This window comes from Stegostoma tigrinum, chromosome 4 (genome assembly GCF_030684315.1).
Source record: "Stegostoma tigrinum isolate sSteTig4 chromosome 4, sSteTig4.hap1, whole genome shotgun sequence".
NCBI lineage: Eukaryota > Metazoa > Chordata > Chondrichthyes > Orectolobiformes > Stegostomatidae > Stegostoma > Stegostoma tigrinum.
This window is the reverse complement of record NC_081357.1, coordinates 4,489,102-4,509,828: the sequence shown is the minus strand read 5'-3', so window position 1 is coordinate 4,509,828 and position 20,727 is coordinate 4,489,102. Positions and strand designations below refer to the sequence as shown.

The 20,727-nt window shown below is 42.6% G+C and overlaps 1 protein-coding gene across 5 annotated transcripts in view; it reads left to right on the top strand.

Annotated features, from left to right (window-relative positions):
- Positions 1–20,727, top strand: part of znf318 (zinc finger protein 318) — a 90,315-nt gene that overhangs the window by 30,847 nt on the left and 38,741 nt on the right. For all 5 annotated transcript variants that reach the window (XR_009445650.1, XM_059645106.1, XM_059645104.1 and 2 more), the window contains exon 3: positions 8,073–8,793. Coding sequence is in view for 4 of the 5 variants with exons in the window: in XM_059645106.1 (XP_059501089.1) it covers positions 8,080–8,793 (714 nt within the window). In the remaining variant the exon portion in view is untranslated. The remainder of the gene's footprint in view (positions 1–8,072; positions 8,794–20,727) is intronic.

The window sequence follows — 20,727 nt, the reverse complement described above, 5'->3', positions numbered from 1 at the left end:
TCAGATTTTCACATGTTGCACTCTATTTGCCCAACTTTTGTCCGCTCTTAGAGTATCTGTGTTCCTTTCAGACTCTTTGTTTGTTCAGAGATTGTTTTTCTATCTATTTGTGCATCGTCAGCAAATGTGGTTGCAGTACGATCTGTCCCTTTATCCAATTTAGTAAAATAGCTTGTAAATTGTTGAGGCCTCAGCATTGATCCCTGTGGTACTCCGCTTGCCCTCATGAATTCATGTCAGCAAGTGTTCAATTTTTTTTTTGTGGGCAGCTTTCTTCAAGGACTGCAGTGCACTCAGTGCAGACTAAGATGTTTGTTCTTTGTTTTTGTATTCCTTTCTCTCTAGTCTTAAGCCCAGTAATCGTGGTAAACAATTGTGAGATGTAAGTATAGTAATGAAGAACCTTTGTCTCATGCTTCTGTATAATTTACAAGTTCCCACTGCAGACAGCACCCTGAAACAATTTTGCTCTTCCTCGCTGTAATTATCCTGGAATGCCTAATAGCTTCCTCCATGTCCCCAGATGAACCCTTGCCATGTTCTGGGTGGCATGCCGTCTGTAGGCTTGGGTGACTGTGTGGCATTTGCACATTCTGCCTGTGTCTGCATGGGTTTCCACCAGGTGCTTCAGTTTCCTTCCACAGTAAAGATGTGCAGTTTAGGTGGATTGGCTATGCTAAATTGCTCCTGTATTGTGCAGGTTACATGGATTAGCCATGGTAAATGTGGTCTGGGGGATGGAGTCATGGAGCTAGGTCTGTGTGGGATGCTGTTTGGAGGGTCAATGCAGACTCGATGGGCCAAATGGCCGCTCTGCACTGCAAGGACTCTGTCATATGGTTGAGTTGATACCTCACACCATCTTATTTCAGATGGGCACCAAAAGCTGATATTGCCAGTGTCCCCTGTTGTATTTCTACATCCATGTTGGCCTTTCAGGAGAGCAAGTTGCTGAGGTGAAGGAAGCCCTCTACATTTTCAAGGGGATGGTTGTTGACCCTTCTTGTAGGATGGTTGGACGGACTGTTGGGTGGTGGTTGATGGAGTACGGGAGCCTTTCATGTTAAGAGTATGGCATAGGCACATATGCCTTGACAAAGTTTTCCAAGATGCACTACAGATCTCATAGAACATAGAACATAGAACATAGAACATAGAACAGTACAGCACAGAACAGGCCCTTCAGCCCACGATGTTGTGCCGACCATTGATCCTCATGTATGCACCCTCAAATTTCTGTGACCATATGCATGTCCAGCAGTCTCTTAAATGACCCCAATGACCTTGCTTCCACAACTGCTGCTGGCAACGCATTCCATGATCTCACAACTCTCCGTGTAAAGAACCCGCCTCTGACATCCCCTCTATACTTTCCTCCAACCAGCTTAAAACTATGACCCCTCCTGTTAGCCATTTCTGCCCTGGGAAATAGTCTCTGGCTATCAACTCTGTCTATGCCTCTCATTATCTTGTATATCTCAATTAGGACCCCTCTCCTCCTCCTTTTCTCCAATGAAAAAAGTCCAAGCTCAGTCAACCTCTCTTCATAAGATAAGCCCTCCAGTCCAGGCAGCATCCTGGTAAACCTCCTCTGAACCCTCTCCAAAACATCCACATCTTTCCTATAATAGGGCGACCAGAACTGGACGCAGTATTCCAAGTGCGGTCTAACCAAAGTTTTATAGAGCTGCAACAAGATCTCACGACTCTTAAACTCAATTCCCCTGTTAATGAAAGCCAAAACACCATATGCTTTCTTAACAACCCTGTCCACTTGGGTGGCCATTTTAAGGGATCTATGTATCTGCACACCAAGATCCCTCTGTTCCTCCACACTGCCAAGAATCCTATCCTTAATCCTGTACTCAGCTTTCAAATTCGACCTTCCAAGATGCACCACCTCGCATTTATCCAGGTTGAACTCCATCTGCCACCTCTCAGCCCATCTCTGCATCCTGTCAATGTCCCGCTGCAGCCTACAACAGCCCTCTATACTGTCAACAACACCTCCAACCTTTGTGTCGTCTGCAAACTTGCTGACCCATCCTTCAATCTCCTCATCCAAGTCATTAATAAAAATTACAAACAGTAGAGGCCCAAGGACAGAGCCCTGTGGAACACCACTCACCACTGACTTCCAGGCAGAATATTTTCCTTCTACTACCACTTGCTGCCTTCTGTTGGCCAGCCAATTCTGTATCCAGACAGCTAAGTTCCCCTGTATCCCATTCCTCCTGACATTCTGAATGAGCCTACCATGGGGAACCTTACCAAATGCCTTATCTTCTGCAGAATGTGCTGTGATGGCGTTGTTGTCAGCATATTGAAGCTCCAAGATGGAGGTGGTGGAGACCTTGCCCTTGATGTTGAACAAATACAGTCCATGCAGTAAATGACTTGAATTCCCTTGGGCACGTTTTGGCTGGTGAGATGGAGGATGACGCCACTGAACGTTGTGAACAAGGTGGCCATGATGATCCAGCCCCCTTTCAGTTTCTCCACAATGAAAGGTTCAGATTCCAATCCACAGTTGCAAGACATGTCATCATGAAGCAGCCTCAGCAGTCTGATGAGCTTATCAGGAATGCTGCATTGTAACAGTGACTGCCAGAGACTCTGGTGATTAACTGTGTCAACAGCCTTCGGTCAGTGAAGGCCATGTGAAGCGAATGTTTCTGCCCCTGACATTTTCTTTGTAACTGACGTGCTGTGAAGATTACTTCTGAAGATTGTCTGGTTGGACGAAGCTGTTGTGAGTCAGGAATTTATTGGCAAGAGCACTTTTAAGTACTTTGCCAATGGTTGACAGAAGGGAGATGCCTAATTCCCACTGTCAGCCTTGTCACCCTTTTTGAATACGGTCACAATCAGAACATCCCTGAGTTCTGAAGGGAGGTTTTCTTTGAGCCACATCTTCAAAAGAAAAGCGTGTAAATGTGCATGGATAATGGGAACAGCAGATGCTGGAGAATCTGAGATAACAAAGTGTGGAGCTGGATGAACACAACAGGCCAAGCATCTGCTTGGCCTGCTGTGTTCATCCAGCTCCACACTTTGTTATCTATGTTCATGGAACTTTGGATCACTGCAGGAATCCTACCAGGATCAGCAGCCGTGTTGTTTCTCGAGCTCATTATGACATCTTGCACTTTAGTCATGCTGAGAAGTTCTCCCAAGTGACTTTGCATGCATCTCTGAGGGATTTTATTGATGATTTTGAAGTTAACATTGAGGAGTTCTAGGAAATGTTCTCTGCACGGTGTGTTTATTACCTCATTGCCTTTGAGCAGTTTTTGTCCATCTTTAAAGCGTGGAGTATTTAGAGCCCGATAGCTTGGACCATATGTTGCCTTGGTGGCACTAAAGAAGGCTCTTGTGACACTGGCATCTGCCAGCTGCTAGATTTCCGAGGCCTTGTTAGTCCACCGTTTATTTTTGAGTTCCCTTACTTTCTTCTGGACATCAGCCTTAGCTTTGGCACAAGCCCTTCTTTTAGCCTTGCAGTTCATGTCATGTGAATTGTTGTAGGGCTGAGGAATTTCAGCTCAGAAGAAAGTTTGAACAAGTTTGAACTGTTTCCTAAGAGAAGTGAAAGCTTCAGGCAGAGTTTGGAAGCATTCAAAATCTTTGGATGTCTGCCAGCAGCAAATTGGAAGGGACCATTTCTACTCATGAAAAGACTGATAACTATAAGACTACAAGAAATAAGAGTAGGCAATTTGATTCCTTCAGCATGTTCCACCATTAGAAGGATTCCAGTTCATCCAACATGCTTCGTGTCACTTTCCAGCCTTCTGTGGGAACGCATAATTCCCCTCCTGATCAAGGATCTATCTATCTCAGCCTTGAAAAAAGGACTGTGTCCCTGCAGCACTCTGTTCCAAGCAGTTCTGAAGACACTGAAAACTCTGAGAAGAAATTCCTCCTAATCTTGGTGTCAAATTGGCATCCCTTTATTCTGAGACTATGCCTTCTGGTCCCAGACTCTCCCATGAGGGCAACCATCCTCTCAGAATTTACCCTGTCAAGCCCCTTAAGAATCACGTTTGTTTCAATGAGATCACCTGTCACTCATCTAAACTCGACTGAGTTGAGCCCCAGCCTGTTTAGTGCTTGGATATAATAATAGTCCCTCCATGCCAGGGATTATCCTAGTGAACCTTCTCTGCACTGCCTACAACGAAAAAATATTTTTACTGAAATAAGGAGACCAAAAATGATCTCGCTACCCCAGATGTGGTCTCATGTACAGTTGCAATAAGACTTCTCTACTTTTGTTTTATGCTCTATCCTTCTTGAAATAAGGGCCAATATTCCATTAGCCATCTTGATAACCTGCTAGCTTTCTGTGATTTGTGCACAAGTTCCTTTGCCTTGTAGCTTTCTGCAATTTTTTCTTTGAAATAATAATGATGCTCTTTTGTTCTTCCTTCCAAAATGAACAACTTCACATTTTCACTTTGAAAGAGCATAGTTTTTGCTAATCTCGGAAATAACTTTGAATCTATTTATATGTTTTTCACACATGAGTAGTGAGTGGAAGCAGATGTGAATGCATTAGAGAGAAATCAGTAAAGATTTATGAATGGCCCCAGGACTGCAGAACTTCGGTTTTGTGGTTAGATCTGAGAAGTTAGCGCTGTTCCCTTGGAGAAAATATTGTTGAAAGATATTAGAGATTCCTTTTTAAAAAAAGGATCTGTAAGGCAGAAAGTGTTCTTTTTAGTGAAAAAAGGGCCAAAGATGTAAGATTATTGACAAAAGAAACAAGGGTGACACGAGGGAAAACTTAGTGTCAAAGAGTCATTCTGGAAATGGACCCTCTAGCCCATGATATCTGTGCTGACGAACAAACATGAAACTAGAGTTATCCCATATAGCTGCACTTGGTCCATCACCTATTGTGGTCTGGCATTTTAGATGCTCATTCAGATGCGTCTGAAATCTTGCAAGAGTACCTGCCTCCTCCACTCCTTCAGGCAGCAGATCCAATTTTGATCATACTCTGGGTGGAATTTTTTTTTTCCTTGTGATCTCTTCTAAACCACAAGCTCCACACCTTGGCCATGGAGCAGTGATTCTCAAAATCTGCTCTGTCAATTGCTCTCAATTTTGAGTATCTCAATGAGATATCACTTCAGCCTTCTTTGCTTTAAGAAAATTAAACCAAGCTAGTTCAGTCTCTCCTCTATCCTTGAGACTTTTCACCCCCATGAATCTTTTCTGCATCCTCCCCAAAGCAGTTGCGTCCTTTGGATCGTGTGGTGACCACACTGCACATATCTGTGGCCTCACCAATAAAGTTGCCACAAGACTTCCTTGGTCCTATAATCTGTGCCCTGAGTAATGAAGGCGTGCATCCTGTATGATGTCTTCATCACCCTGTCTGCCTATGCTGACATCTTCAGGAGTCTGTGGGACAAGACCACCAAAGTCCCTTTGCTTGGGTCCCGAGGGAGTACTGCCATTTGTTTTGTGTAGGCTTCCCTTGTAACTCCCAGAATGCATCACTTCACAATTATTGAGATTGAATTCCAAGCTGGTTGGGATGTGGAAAGCACACCTGCAAGTGGAGGATGCACATTCAATTGAGATCTTCAAGAATGAATTGGATTATTATTTGCTAACAAAGAACGTGCAGCCAGAAGACTGAGAAGTAATACACTATAAATTGCACCTGAGGAGAGTCAAGACAGACAATGGGCAAATGGCCTCCAGCATGCCCTTTTCTGTAAATCTGGCAGTTTTACATTTTACTGTGAAGTATCTGTTAATTTGGGGTTAGAACACCTCTTTCTTTTCCGTAGCTCCTGTGTAAAGTTCTGGAATTCATTAAGTTCTATCCTAGAATCTGAAAAGGTTCAAATTATTGAAAGCAAACTGACCATTTTGCGCCCCACTGGCTTTGAATAGAATCTAATCACCCATGTGGTTTCTAAATGGTTTGTAATTAATTGAATGCTTTCTTCTGAGCTATAGATAAAGAGCGTGTGAAAACAAGTGTTTCTTATTTAAATGTAACATTTTATTTGTTAAATTATTCTTACATTTGCAGTAAATTAGCATTGTGCTTTTTTGTCTCCTATTAAAATTGAATGAGAGACAGTCTGTTAAGTTCACTACTTGCAATTGTTTACTAGTTTAATGGTCTCAAGTTTGTATCTTTTCAGTTGCAGCTAAATTTCAGGGTTAGGTTATTATTAGCCAGTCTATTTTTTTTGAACTATCTGCCGTTAAAGGGCCTTCACATTTGTATAGTTAGTGTGCCAGCGAATTTGGAACCTCAGTCACAAATAGCAAGTTCCCAGGTTTAATCCAGATCTTTAGCTTCCCTCAACTGAAGTATAAATAGAAATGATAGTTAGTTAGCCTTTACCAGTGAATTCTGTTTATTATTCAATACTAAATAAAAATGGAAAGGACTGCAGGTGCTCTAAATCTGGGTAGGCGATGGTCTAGTGGAATTATTGCTGGCCTGTTTGTCTAGGCCCCTGGACTATGTTCTGGGGACATGGGTTTGAATCCTGCCATTCGATGGTGGAATTTAAATTCAGTAAATATCTGGAATTGACAGTATAATGATGACTGTGAATCCATTGTCGATTGTTGGAGAAACCCATCTGGTTTACTAATGTCTGTTAGGGAAGGAAATGCAATCTTTACCTGGTTTGGCCTACATATGACTCCAGACCCACAGCAATGTCGATGACTCTGAGCTGCCCCCAGGCAATTAGGGATTGGCAATAAATTCTGCCTAGCCAGCAACTCCCTCATCCCATGAATGGATTGAAAAAAAGGTCAGGAACAAAAGCAGAAGTTGCTGGAAAAGCTCAGCAGGTCTGGCAGCATCTGTGAAGAAAAAAAAATCAGAGTTAACGTTTCGGATCCGGCAACCCTTCCTCAGAACTCTGTTTTTGTATTATTTAATACTGTTCAGAGATCCCTGCTGTAAAATGGCTGAAGGATAAATTAAATTGTTTGGGGAAGAATTGCTGTTCCATTCAAGTGCTGATTTCTTCTAATTGTAAAGGAAAAAATGCAGGATATGAAATTCTGTGGTGAGGGGAGGAGTAAAAGAAAAACAATATTAACACTAATTTAGCACTTCTCACATGAAAGACATGAGTTACTGAATACAGTTAGTGTGGATTTGTTAAAGTCGAGGAAAAGCAGATGCTTCCTGTCCTCCTGAGTTTTTCCAGCAATTTTTGTTTTTGTTTCTGATTTCCAGCATCTGTTCCAGTTCTTTGGTTTTTTTCTTAAGAGTCAAGTCTGGCAAATGTACTGTTAATTAATTGATGGCGATTAATTCTTAGCCCATAATTTCCAAATTTGTAGGTGACCAACACTTGGAAATGTAGAAATTAGTGATAATAACACGGACAGATTTTAGAATGTGAACAAGTTTGAGAAATGAACAGATAGGTGACGTGAAATTTGTTGGCTCGAAGATTGAAGTTATGAATTTTGCAGGGACAAATGAGAGGCAATAAAAGATCATAAATAATTTTAAAGTGAGATGAAGAACAGAAGAATCCTGGGCTTCCCAAAACCTTGCAAGTAATGAACAGTAGATGATGATAAAGCATATACCAACTTTTACAGATGTGCAGGTGCTGATCTTGGACTGGAGTGGCCAAAGTCAGAAGTCACATGACACCAAGTTCTAGTCCAACAGGTTTATTTGAAATCTCCAGCTTTCGGAGCGTTGCTGCTTCATAAGGCGAAGTTGAGGAAAGTGCATAGGCACTGACATTAAAGCAACACCTTAATGTTGTATATCCTCAGCTGTAAAATGGCAGTCTATGCGATGCACTCATCTTGGATTGAATCCCTTCTGATTCAGAAATGACATTGTTAATGCTGTGCCATTTTGATACTTGTGTAGTCTTGAGAGTTTTGCTGCTCTAAATTATTTATATCCCTTTTAGGTAATTAATTACTTTTGGCAGTACTGAATGAAGATCAGCTTGTCCACAATTTTGCTGTAAATATTAAGCAGAAATATGAAACATCACCTAGGGTAGTTAGTGTCTATGTGTTTATTTTATGATTTCTTTTATGACCAACAGGGATGAAATGGATGATGGTCTCATTTACAGAATTCCTTTGCAACGATCTTCGAATGTGCAAGGGAAATACCCAATTCATGATGACCAAACTCAAGGCTATCTAGACATGATGCCCTCTGGTGACTCATTTAAACGAAGGCCCGACTATGGTTTGCAGGGATTTTCTCACCGAGAAGAAGGACGAAGATCAAGTGAACATGGTGGGGACAAGTTAAAGAAAATTCCTTACCCTCACTCGAGGTCCGATGATCGAGGAAGGGATCCTAAACGTTCACGGCTTGAACACCATAGCCGCAGTAAGGATCATCATAGCAGGCAGCAACGTAGCCGCAGTCCAGAAAGACACCGGAGTTACAGAGCTAGAAGTTCTGATCGGCGAAGAAGCATCACTCCTCCTCGGAATCCAAGCAACAGTCATGCACAGGAACATTTTCCATACGGCAAAAGTAAAAATGATGAATTCCGTGAACTGGAAATTGCTCGCAGAAGGAAAGAGCAAGAAGAGAGGATTAGAGCAGAAATGCTACCTCCCCCTCAGCGGGAACTTACAAACCGCACATATGGTCTATCTGAGCATTTTGATAAGAATATGTTAGGCATTCAGCAGTCTCCCAGTAGTAGCTATGTTTTACATAGACCTGATGAGGCTCCACAAATGCCAAAGAAATCTATTCTGAAGAAACGCACAGAACCAGGATTGGAGCCCTCAACTGTAATGCAGGTTTGATCTGTTCTATTTTTAAAAAGCTGTGATTTGTATAAATGTCATCTCTGGGTGACTCAGAAAAAGCTGATGTCCTTTAGAAATGATAGAAAGCAGCAACCAGACTCAAAGATGGCTTCTGAGGAAGTGCACGTTTAGAAAGGTTTTTCACACCCTGCTCTGCTCACCCATTCTTTATGATCGTGGCTCAATCATTGAGCTCAATACCTTTAACCCTGCCCTCCCCTTGTATCCGTTGCTCTTTATTTACAAGAGTTATATCTACCTTTTCCTTGAAAAATAATGTTTTGGCCTCAACCACCTTCTGTGGTAGTGAAATCCACAGGCTCACCATTCTGGGAGAAGAAATTTCTCCTCCTCTTCGTTCTAAATGGTTTACCCCCTAGTGTTCAAGTATGACCTCCTGGTTGTGGACTCCCCCCACCCAATGGAACATCAGTCAGCTTTTTAAAAGTAGCTTTTTAGATCTTGAGCTTGTTTCACCATTCAGTGAAATCATGGCTGATTTGTGACATGACTCCATATACCTACCTTTGGTCCATATCCCTTAATACCTTCGCTTAGCAAAACATTGTCAATCTCAGACTTAAAATTAACCGCTGATCCAGCACCCACATCAGTTTGTTGAAGAGAGTGCCAAAACTCTGTCACACTTTGTGTAAAGATGTGTCTATACGTCCCTCCTGAATGGTCTAATCCTAATTTTTTACACAGTGCTCCAAGTTCTAGAATCCCCAACCAATGGAACAATGTTTATCTTTATCTATGCTGTCTTAACCTTTCCTTATCTTGAAGACTTTGGTCGGATCACCCCATAACTTTCAAAATTCCAGAGGAAACTGTCTAATTTCTATAATCTCTCCCCATAATTTAATACCCGATATCCAGATATTCTTGTGAACTGAAATGTACTACTTCCAAGGCCAGTATATTGTTCCTAAGGTGTGGTGCCCAGATCTGCTCTCAGTCTTCCAAATGGGGTCTAACGGGTTTTGTATAACTGCAGCATAACTTCTGCACCCTTGTACTTCAGTCCTTTGGATATAAAGGTCAGCATCCCATTAGCTTTTTCAATTATTTTCTGCACCTGTGACATTTTAAATATTTAGGCAGCTAAACCCCCAGGTCACATTGGACATCTATAGTACTTAACTTAATGCTGTTGAGAAAATACCCCGATCTATCATTTTTTTCAGTCCAGAATGGATAACCTGTCACTTCCTGACATTGAACTCTCAGTTGTCACAGTGTTGACAATTCACTTGGTCTATCAATATCCATTTGTTACTTACACTATCATCTGCACTGTCTACATTGCTCAATTTTGTGTTATCGGCAAATACGCTGTTCATTGCCATTATCTAAATTTGTTAATATATAATGTGAATAATTGAGGCCCTAACATGTATCCTTCTGAGTCACAATAGTTGCATTCTACCAGTTTGAGTACCTAACCATTATCCTGACTGTCACCTGCCACTCAGTCAGTTTCCCCAGTAATTTTCCCTCTGTAAGCTTCTACCTCAGTTAACAGCCTCTTATGTGGGACTGTATCAGATGATTTCTGCAAGTCCATATAAGCGACATCCATACACATTCCCACTGTTTTGGTAATCTCTTCAAAAAAAAAATTCAATGGGTTTGTCAGGCATAATCTACCTGTCGTGAATCCATGCTGACTTGACCTAATTAACTGAAAATTTAAGGTTTTCAGTTACCCCATTCCTTGATTATCAACTCGTATGTGCTCTAGTTTTGGACTTGTCCATCTTGGGGGAAAAAGATCTTGGCTACTCAGCCTATTTATGCTCATATGTGATTGTATAAAACCGTCACCCCTCAGTCTCTGATGCTCCAGGGAAAAATGACCCACTCTGTTCAGCCTCTGTTATAACTCCAAATTCTCTGGTCCCAGCAACACTCTTGAGAAAATGCAAAAAAAAATGCACAAGTTTAACAACGTCCTTCCTATAGAAGGGCACCCAGAATTGTACATATTATTCCAAAAGAGAACTTTACAGATTTCCATGAGGGCCCCCCCACTCATCCTTCTAAACTGCAGCGAAAGTAATCTTAAGTGACTCAGTCACTCCTCTTCCGTCAGTCTTGCCATTCCCAGGAACCAGTTTGATAAATCTTTGTTGGAATTCTCTCTTACTAAATTGCCCTTCATAAGATAAGGAGATCAAAATTGCTCACCATATTCTGTGTGTGACCTTGTCAATACCCTATTTAATTGCAGCAAGACACTCTTCCTGTATTCACCTCCTTTGACTATGAACGTCAAAATGCAGTTTGCCTTCCTTATTGTCTGCTGCATCTGTGCACTTACTCATACAGCACCCAGTTAGAACTGGAATTGATCATGGAGGGTTGGAATGTAATGGGAAGAAATGAACCCTCCAGTTGTAGGAACCTTGGTCAGACTGCATATGAGGGAGTATGGTCTGGACATTGCACTTCAGAAAGGATAAATTGGCTTTGGGAGGAGCCCAGTGCAAATTCACTAGTGTTCCCTGAAGGTGACAACGCAGGTCAATAGGGTGGTCAAGAAGGCATATGGCATGCTTTCCTTCATTGGGCGGGGTATTGAGTACTAGAGTTGGCAGATCATGTTGCAGTTGTATTGGACTTTGGTTCGGCCACATTTGGAGTACTGTGTGCAGTTCTGGTCCCCACATTACCAACAGGATGTGGATGCTTTGGAGAGGGTGCAGAGGAGGTTCACCAGGATGTTGCCTGGTATGGAGGGTGCTAGCTATGAAGAGAGGCTGAGTAGGTTGGGATTATTTTCTTTAGAAAGATGGAGATTGAGGGGGGACCTGATTGAGGTGTACAAAATCATGAAGGGTATAGACGGTGGATAGCAAAAAACTTTTTCCCAGAGTGGGGGACTCAATTACTAGAGGGTCATGAGTTCAAAGTGAGAGGAGGAAAGTTCTTTACACAGAGAATGGTGGGTGCCTGGAACGCGTTGCCAGCGGAGGTGGTAGACGCAAACACGTTAGCGTCTTTTAAGATCTATTTAGACAGGTACATGGATGGGCAGGGAGCACATGGACACAGACTGTTAGAAAATAGATGACAGGTTAGACAGAGGATCTCGATCGGCACAGGCTTGGAGGGCTGAAAGGCCTGTTCCTGTGCTGTAATGTTCTTTGTTTTTCTTTGTTCTTTGTTACAGCAGCTAAAATGGATCAAGTTTAGGAGCAGAACCACGCTATTCTGTTTGTTGAGTTTGCTTCACAATTTGATCATGGCTGATGTGTTGGCAACTTTATTTTCCTGCCTTCTCCCTCTAACCGATGAATGCCTCACCAGTTGAGTGTATCTGTATCTGTCTCTGTCTTAAATACACTCAATGACTTGGCCTCCACTGCCGTCTGTAGCAGTAAGTTCCACCCATTCTCCACCCACTAGTTGAAGAAATTCCTCTTAATCTTGGTTCTGAAGGGTTGTTCCTTTACTCTGAGGCTGTATTCTTCGGTCTTAGTCTCTCTTGCTAGTGGAATATTTGCTTTATGTCCACTCTATCCAGGCCTTTCAGTATATTTTAAGTATCAACGAGATTCTGTCTCCTCCTAAACTCCATTGCATACAGACCCGGAGTCCTTAACTGTTCCTTGTATGATAAGCCCTTCATCCTTGGGATCATTCTTGTAAACCTCTCTGGACCACTTCTAAGGCCATCACATCCATCCTTTTGATATGAGGCCAAAAACTGCTCTCCAAATGTGTTCTGTCCAGAGCCTAAAACTTACATCTCTGTTCTTGTATTCTAGTCCTCTTGAAATGAATACTAATGTTGCATTTGCCTTCCTAACTGCCAACTGAACCTGCATGTTAACCTGAAGAGAATCCTGAACTCTGGCTCCTTAGTACCTTTGTGCTTCAGGTTTCCAAACCTTTCCCCATTTCAAAATAATCTTTGCCATTCTTCTTCCTGCCAAAGTGCGTAATCTCATGTTAAGGGATATGAAAATAATTTGGATAAATGATGTTGAGATACTGGTCAGTGATGATGGGATTGAATGTTGGAGGGAGGATGGAGGATTGTATGATATCTCTGCTCTTTACTCACCATACACATGCAGATTTTTGATGTGGAGACTGACAGGCACCCTCCCATACAAATCTTTAGTCAGTGCTTTGTGCCAGGGAATATGTTACCAACAATTACCTACTATGTTTAAACAGAGCGTGTGCATTAGGAACATGAGTAGGCTGTATTTCTCTCTGAGCTTGTCCACTTAGTAAGATCATGATGCATCTGCTTGTAATCACTATTGATTACCATGAAATCTATCAGGTACACTGTGCTTTTGGGAAGAAAGTCTTTTTTGTTTTATTCGTTCACGGGATGAAGGCATCATTGGCTCGGCAGCATACGTTGCCAGTCCCTAATTGTCCAGAGGGCAGTAAGTGTTAACCACATTGCTGAAAGTCTGGAGTCACCCGTGGGCCAGACCAGGTCAGGATGGCAGTTTCCTTGCCTAAAGGACATAAGTGAACCAGATGGCTTTCTCCTGACAATCATCAATGGCTTCTCATTCTTCATTTAAGCTTTTAATTCTAGATACTTGTTGAAATCAAATTCTACTAGCTGCCATTGCTGGGATTTGAACCCAGGTCTCGAGGTCCCCAGAACATTATCTGGAACTCTAGATTAACAGTCCAATGATAATACCACTAGGCCATCGCTTCCCCATTGACAACCTTAGTTGACCTGGCCAACGTCTGCGACGCACTACTGCCTCAGTGCCAGGGACCTGGGTTTTCACCCTCGGGCAACTATCTGTATGGTGTTTGCACGGTCTCCCCACATCTGCTTGGCTTTTCTGTGGGTGCTTTAGTTTTCTCCAACAAAAATGTGAAGGTTAGGTGGATTGGCCATGCTAAATCGCCCATAGTGTTCAGGGATGTGCAGGCTCGGTGGATAAATACAGGGTTGCAGGGAGAGGGTAAGGGGGTGGGTCTTACTGGGATGCACTTTGGAGGGTTGGTGTTGGCTCAATGGCCTGGTTCCACACTGTACAGATTCTATGATTTTACTTCAGGCCCACAGCCTGTGGTTGACTCTTCACGACCCTCTGGATAATTAAGGGTGCGCAGTAAAGCTGGCCGAGCTGGTGACACCCACAGCACATGAATCAATTCATCAGCAAAAAAAACACCCAGATCTCCCTCTACCTCAGGTCTCCCATCTCTTTCCATTTAAATAACAAGTTGCTGACTGTTCTTTCTCTCTAAGTACCCAAGTTTGCATTCCACTCACCCAATTTTTTTGCCCACTTGGCTATTTACAGTCTTTTACAGTATCCTTATTTTCTCTTTATACTTACTTTCCTACTTAGTTTTATATCATCAAATTTAGTCAGTGTACACTAGGCGTCTTATGCCCACCCTCTGTGTCCTGTAGCCAATCAGTCCTGTCTTCCTGCCAATATTTTACTGCATACGTTGCAAGCTGTTATTTTGTCGTATGCCTTGATGTGGAACTTTGTCAAAAGCTTTCTGGAAATCTCCGAATGATACATCCAATGGTTTCCCCTTTATTTACATATATATATTGTTTATCAGCTCTTCAAAGATCTCTAATAAACTAGTTTGATGTGATTTTCTTTCACAAACTGACTGACTCTCATTGCTGTAAGATTTTTTGAAAGTGCCCTCTTATAACCATTTTTAATGATAGATTCCAAGATTTTCCCTACTGACAGCTATTAGGCTTATCAGCTTCTTGGTTTTTGTTTTTTTTCTCCTTTTATTAAATTGCGGAGTTACATTTGTTGTTTTTCAGTCTGATTAGATTCTAAAATCAATGTTGTGAAACTAGAAACAATGCATCAACAATCTCAGCACCAACTTCTTTTAAGATCTTTGGATGAAGTCAGCCAAGGCCAGGAGACTTGTCAATGCTGGCAAAAAGTTACAGAAAACGATAAAATTTCAGAACAAGAATAAGCCATTCAACCCTTTGATAACAAAGTGTGGGGCTGGATGAACACAGCAGGCCAAGCAGCATCTTAGGAGCACAAAAGCTGACGTTTCGGGCCTAGACCCTTCTTCAGAAAAGGGGGATGGGAAGAGGATTATAGTGCCATAATGTTGCCACCTGTAGGTTGCAGGAACAGCAACTCCTATTCCGCTTGGGAACCCTGCAACCCAATGGTATCAATGTGGATTTCACCAGCTTCAAAATCTGCACCCCCCCCCCCCCCCCCCCCACTGCATCCCAAAAACAGCCCAGCTCGTCCCTGCCTGCCTAACCTGTTCTTCCTCTCACACCTATCCCTTCCTCCCACCTGAAGCTGCACCTCCATTTCCTACCTACTAACCTCATCCCGCCCCCTTGACCTGTTCGTCATCCTCTCCCTACCTCCCCACCCATACTCTCCTCTCCACCTATCTTTTCCTTTATCCACCTTCAGTCCGCCTCCCCCTCTCTCCCTATCCTTTTCTGAAGAAGGGTCTAGGCCCGAAACGTCAACTTTTGTGCTCCTGAGATGCTGCTTGGCCTGCTGTGTTCATCCAGCTTCACACTTTATTATTAAGGTGAATAGCCAATAGTTTTTTCCCCCATGGTGGGCAAGTCTAACACTAGAGGGTTTGCGTTTGAGTTGAATGATACAGGGGATCTAGAGTAGCGGGTTTTTCACACACTGGGTGGAGAGAGTCTGGAACAGAGAGCCACAGGCAGTGATGGACGAGACTACAATTTCGTCATTTAAGGAACATTTGGATAGGTATGGAGGGGTATGGACCAAAAAACACGCAAATGGGACTAGTTTAATTGTGAAAACTGGGGGATGTGGATCGGTTGGGCTGGGGTGGGGAGAGCAGGTGGTGCTAGTGAGAAAAGGGGTGTTGTGCCTGCATTCATGCTGTGGATCTCTGACTCTTAAAATACTGTGATCCTGTGACAAAGCTAACAATTTTGTGAATAGCTTCCCTCTTATCCGACTCAGAAGGCAACAGTCATTCATTCTTTGAAGGTCGTAGTGAGCCTGTTTCAAAATTGTTTCTGTTCCCCTTGCAGTGTTATTTGTCATTTGGTCCTTAGAATCCCTAGAGTGTGGGAACGGGCCATTTGGCCCAACAAGTCCACACCCCTCCAAAGAGCATCCTACCCAGGCTGATCTGCACACCCTGTAATCCTACATTTCCTATGGCTAACACACCTCACCTACACGTTCCTGAACACTATGGGTAAATTCGCATGGCCAATCCACCTAGCCCACGCAGACTTGGGGAGATTGTCTGTGTGGGGTTCGCACAGTCACCTGAGGCTGGAATGGAATCCCGGTCTAGGGGGATTACCTTGTTTATGTATTTTTTTTTATTATTCTAATCTTGCTGATGGATTAAAATGTTTCTTCAAGTGTGTTTATCAAAAGTAGTCTCTTCATTCAGGGCTAAAATTAAATTCCCTAATATCTAATAAATTTTAACTTCTTGTATGTGATATATCAACTGTAATATGTAATTATAATTATTTAAAGCCTGATCTCGGGTAGGTCAAGCTTTCCCTTTCTATTTCATATAAAAATGGGAATGTCAAACCCGTTTTCTTCTGAGTTGTCTTATCAGAGTCTTACTGTTTGCATTCTAATCCCATCTCAGGAAGACTCAGGCATTTTGTCTGTCTGTGAAGGCCATGACTTGATCCGTATGAAATGCTGCATCAGCTCAATTTTCCCTTGATTGTCATATTCAGCAGCGAGCAACTGCAACATGCACACTGAACAGTTTTTGACTTTTGGTGATTTTAGTTACTGTCTCAAATTCTTGAGTTTTAAAGGCTTGTATATGATCTGATCTCACCATTCACCTCAACAAAAGTGGCCTTACGTGACTTTTTCAATCGTCTTATCTGTGAAGGCTGAGAATGGTGGGTATAGTCAAGGTGCAGTACTTAGAAAAAAGACAGAATTAGCAAAGCTTTGAAATAGAAAGGTCAAAATGAAACACTAAATATTCCCAGAGGAGAACTGGAAAGAATGAATTAGTGTGGTGTTGGCGAAATAATGCAAGGGAGCAATTGCTGGAGCATTGACCAACATCTTTTTATCCTTTTTGGCCACAGGTGAGACCCTAAGGACTGAAGAACCACCACTCTTGCCCTATTGTTTAAGCAAGTTGCAAGGATAATCCTGGAAAATAGAGGCCTGTGAGTCTCATGTTAGTGGTAGGGAAATTATTAAGAAAGATTCTCAGGGATGAGATCTGCACGCATTGAGAAGCAAATGGACTTATTAGCGATAGACAGCATGGTTTTGTACAGGGGAGCTCATACCTCACGAACTTGATCATGTTTTTTGAGGAGGTGACAAAGATGATTGGAAAAGCAGTTAATATTGTCTCCATGGACTTCAGTAAAGCCTTTGACAAGTTCCCTGGTAGATGATGTCACGTAGTGTCAGGGGTGAGCTGGCAAGATAGACACAGGTGGTAAGAACTGCAGGTGCTGGAGAATCTGAGATGACAAGGTATGGAGGTGGATGAACACAGGCCAAGCAGCATCAGAGGAGCAGGAAGGCTGATGTTTCAGACCTCGACCCTTTTCCAGAATCGAAGTAGGGCCTAGGCCTGAAATGTCAGATTTCTTGCTCCTCTGATGCTGCTTGGCCTGTTGTTGTGTTCATCCAGCTCTATACCTTGTTTATCTAGGGTAGATACAGAACTGGCTTAGTCATAGGAGAGAGCGGGTAGCAATAGGAGGATGGAGGACTGTGACTAGTGGTGTTCCACAGGGATCAGTGCTGAGACCTTGGCTGTTTTGTGATCTGCTTAAATAATTTGGAGGAAAACCTAGCTGGTCTAATTAGAGGGATGGAGTAATAGTCGTACAGCATGGAGGCAAAGTTGTCCATGCTGACCAACATGTCCATCCAAGCTAATACTATTTCCCTGCACTTGGCCCATATCCTTCTAAACCTTTCCTATCCATGTATTCGTCCTAATACCTTTTAAATGTTAACGTACCCACCTGAACCACTTCCACTGGCAGCTTATTCCATATGCGTACCACCCTGTGTTTTTAAAAAAAAATGAAAAAATGTTGACCCACCGGTTCCCATGTATTCTTTCCCCTCTGAGCTTAAACTGTTCCCCTCTAGTCCTCAATTCCCCAACCCTGGGAAAAAGACTGTGCGTTCGCCTTATCCATGCCTCTCATGATCTTATACGCTTCTAATAAGATCTCTTCTCAGTCACTTATACTCCAAAGAATAAGAAGTCTTACCTTGTCCAATCTCTCTGTAACTCATCCCCTTGAGTCCTGGCAACACCCTTGTGAATATCTTGTACATTCTAGTTAGTAGGGTTGCACATGATACAAAGATTGGTGGAGTTGTGAATAGTGAGGTGGATTGTCGGAGGACACAGCATGATATCCACCAGTTCGAAGCATAGACTGAAAGTGGCAGATGGAGTTTAATCTGGACAAATGAGGTGAAGCATTTTGGATGGTCAAGTACAGATAGAAATTATACACTGACAAACCTCTTAGGAGTAACGATATGTGCAGGAATTTGGGTGTGTAGGTCTGCAGATCACTTAAGGTGGCAGTCAGGTAAACATGGTAGTCTCAAAGGCTTTACAGCAAGCTTGCCTACATTGGAAGTGGCAAATCTAAGGATAGACAAGTTGTGCTCAAGCTTTATAGGAACTTCACTTAGGCCACATTTGGAATATTGCGTTCAGTTCTGGCCACCAGAAGGATGTGAATGCTTTGGAGAGGGTACAGAAAAGATTTACCAAAATGCTGCCTGGAGTAGGGGATTTTAGCTGTGGACAAAAGTTGACTAGACTGGGTTTGTTTTCACCAGACTGCAGGAGGTTGGAGGGGTGACCTAATAGCAATTTATAAAATTTGTGAATGGCATGCATAGAGCAAAAAGTATGAGGCTTTTTCCCCAGGATGGAGGGGTCAGTCACTGGGGATACAGGTTCAAGGTGCAACAGAGGAAGATCAAAAGAGATGTGCAAGTCAAGCTTTTTCACAAAATATAAACTGAAAGAACTGCGGATGGTGTAAATCAGGAATAAAAACAGTTACTGGAAAAGCTCCTTGTGTTCCTCAGGTGCTGCTTGGCCGATTGTGTTCATCCAGCTCCACACTTGGTTATCATTTGAAAAGCTCAGTAGGTCTGGCAGCATATGTGAAAGAAAAGACAGTGCTAATGTTTCTGTTCTGGTGACCTTTAGAACTGGATCCGGAACATTAACTGTGTTTTTTCCTTCAGAGATGCTGCCAGACCTTCTGAGCTTTTCCAGCAACTTTGTTTTTTGTGTAAGTTTTCACACGTAGGCTGGTGAGTGCCTGCACTGTGTTGCCAGGGAGGTGGTGGAAGTAGACACAATAACAGCATTCAAGAAACGCCTCCACGAATAATGAATTGTAAAGGAATGGAGAGACAGAGAGACAGATTGTGTAAATGAAGACACTTATAGTATGGAAGGTCAAAATGTCGCAGTGCGGACTGAGAGGGCCAAAGGGCCCATTCATGTTCTGTGTTATTCTTTGTAGCAAGCTGCAGTATCCTTTGGTTAAGTGCCCACCAGTCTAAATCTATCATGATCTTCACACAGTTTCGAGCATAAAAACTTGTATCTTTTTATGCTGAGTTGATTCCATTCTCCTCCTAGGTCTCTGGTTTTATGTTGAACCAAACTGTTTGCAACCTCAGCATCTCTGTCACAACCTCAGCATCTCTGTCACTACCTCAGCCTATTTACTTGCTGAAGCAGTCATGCATATCTATATTGCCTACACAGTTATCAGTTCTTCATGATTCACCTTCAGTTTTCACCTGCATTCTGTCTTGCAGAAAATCCAATCACTTTGAGCAGCTGTCAACACTAGTCTTTATTGGCTTCCAGTCCTTCCATGATGCAGGTTTTACGTTGTATCCCTTATGTTTGGATTGTTTTGTGGCCTCTCCCTTTTCCTTCTTTAACCTTATTCAACTTTATGGCCATCTGAGAATGACTTTGGCCGTTTGAATCAACCCCCGTGCGCTATGTGTTTTGTCGGACCACAGTGGCTTCAGAAGTTTTGACCCTGAGCTCTGCTCTTCCATTTACTCCCAAAATGCTTCTCTCCATTGTCTGCCTTTCCTTTGGGATCCTCTTGAATTCATTGACAATGATATTGATAACTTTCTAAATAACTTCTGCTAGCTGATGACCTGTTTTTGTCTCACTTGGGAATGCTTTAGCATGTTTTCGTATTTTGTCGGTGCTTATATGATGGCTAATTGCTATCCAGGGCAGAATTCCAAAAGATCAATTTAAGAACTTTGTCTTAGTATCTGTGTGCATTCCAGGCCACTAATAGACCAGCTTGGACAACAAGAACATCGTAACCAGGAGCAGGAGTAGGCAATTCAGCCTTTTGGGCCTCCTCGTCATTTGATATTGCCATGGCTGATCTCATTTCGGCATCAAGTCCACTTTCCTGCCCCCTCTCCATAAACCTTCAACACATGACAAATTTACAAATCTATCTTTCAATGCCCCAGTATCCACTGCACCCTGGAGTAGTGAATTTCACAGATTCATAACCTTTTGATGGAAGCAGTTTCACCTCATTGCTGTTTTAAATCTTCTACCCATTATCATAAAGCGATGACCCCCTCATTTTAGATTGCACCAGGAGGAAGCATCCTTCCTGCATTGACTTAAATTCCCTTTAGCATTTTGTATACCTCAATTAGATCTCCTCTGTTTCCTTTGAACTTCCAGAAAGTGTAAGCCTAAATTGCTCAAACTTGCTTCATAAGTCAAACCCCTCATCTCCGGAATCAATCTCGCGAACCTCCTCTGAGCTACCGCACCCACCCAACACACCAGGCCTTGTTATCACATTGCCCGTCCATACACATTACCTGTTATTAGTCACTAATGGTCCCCATAAACAAGTATACA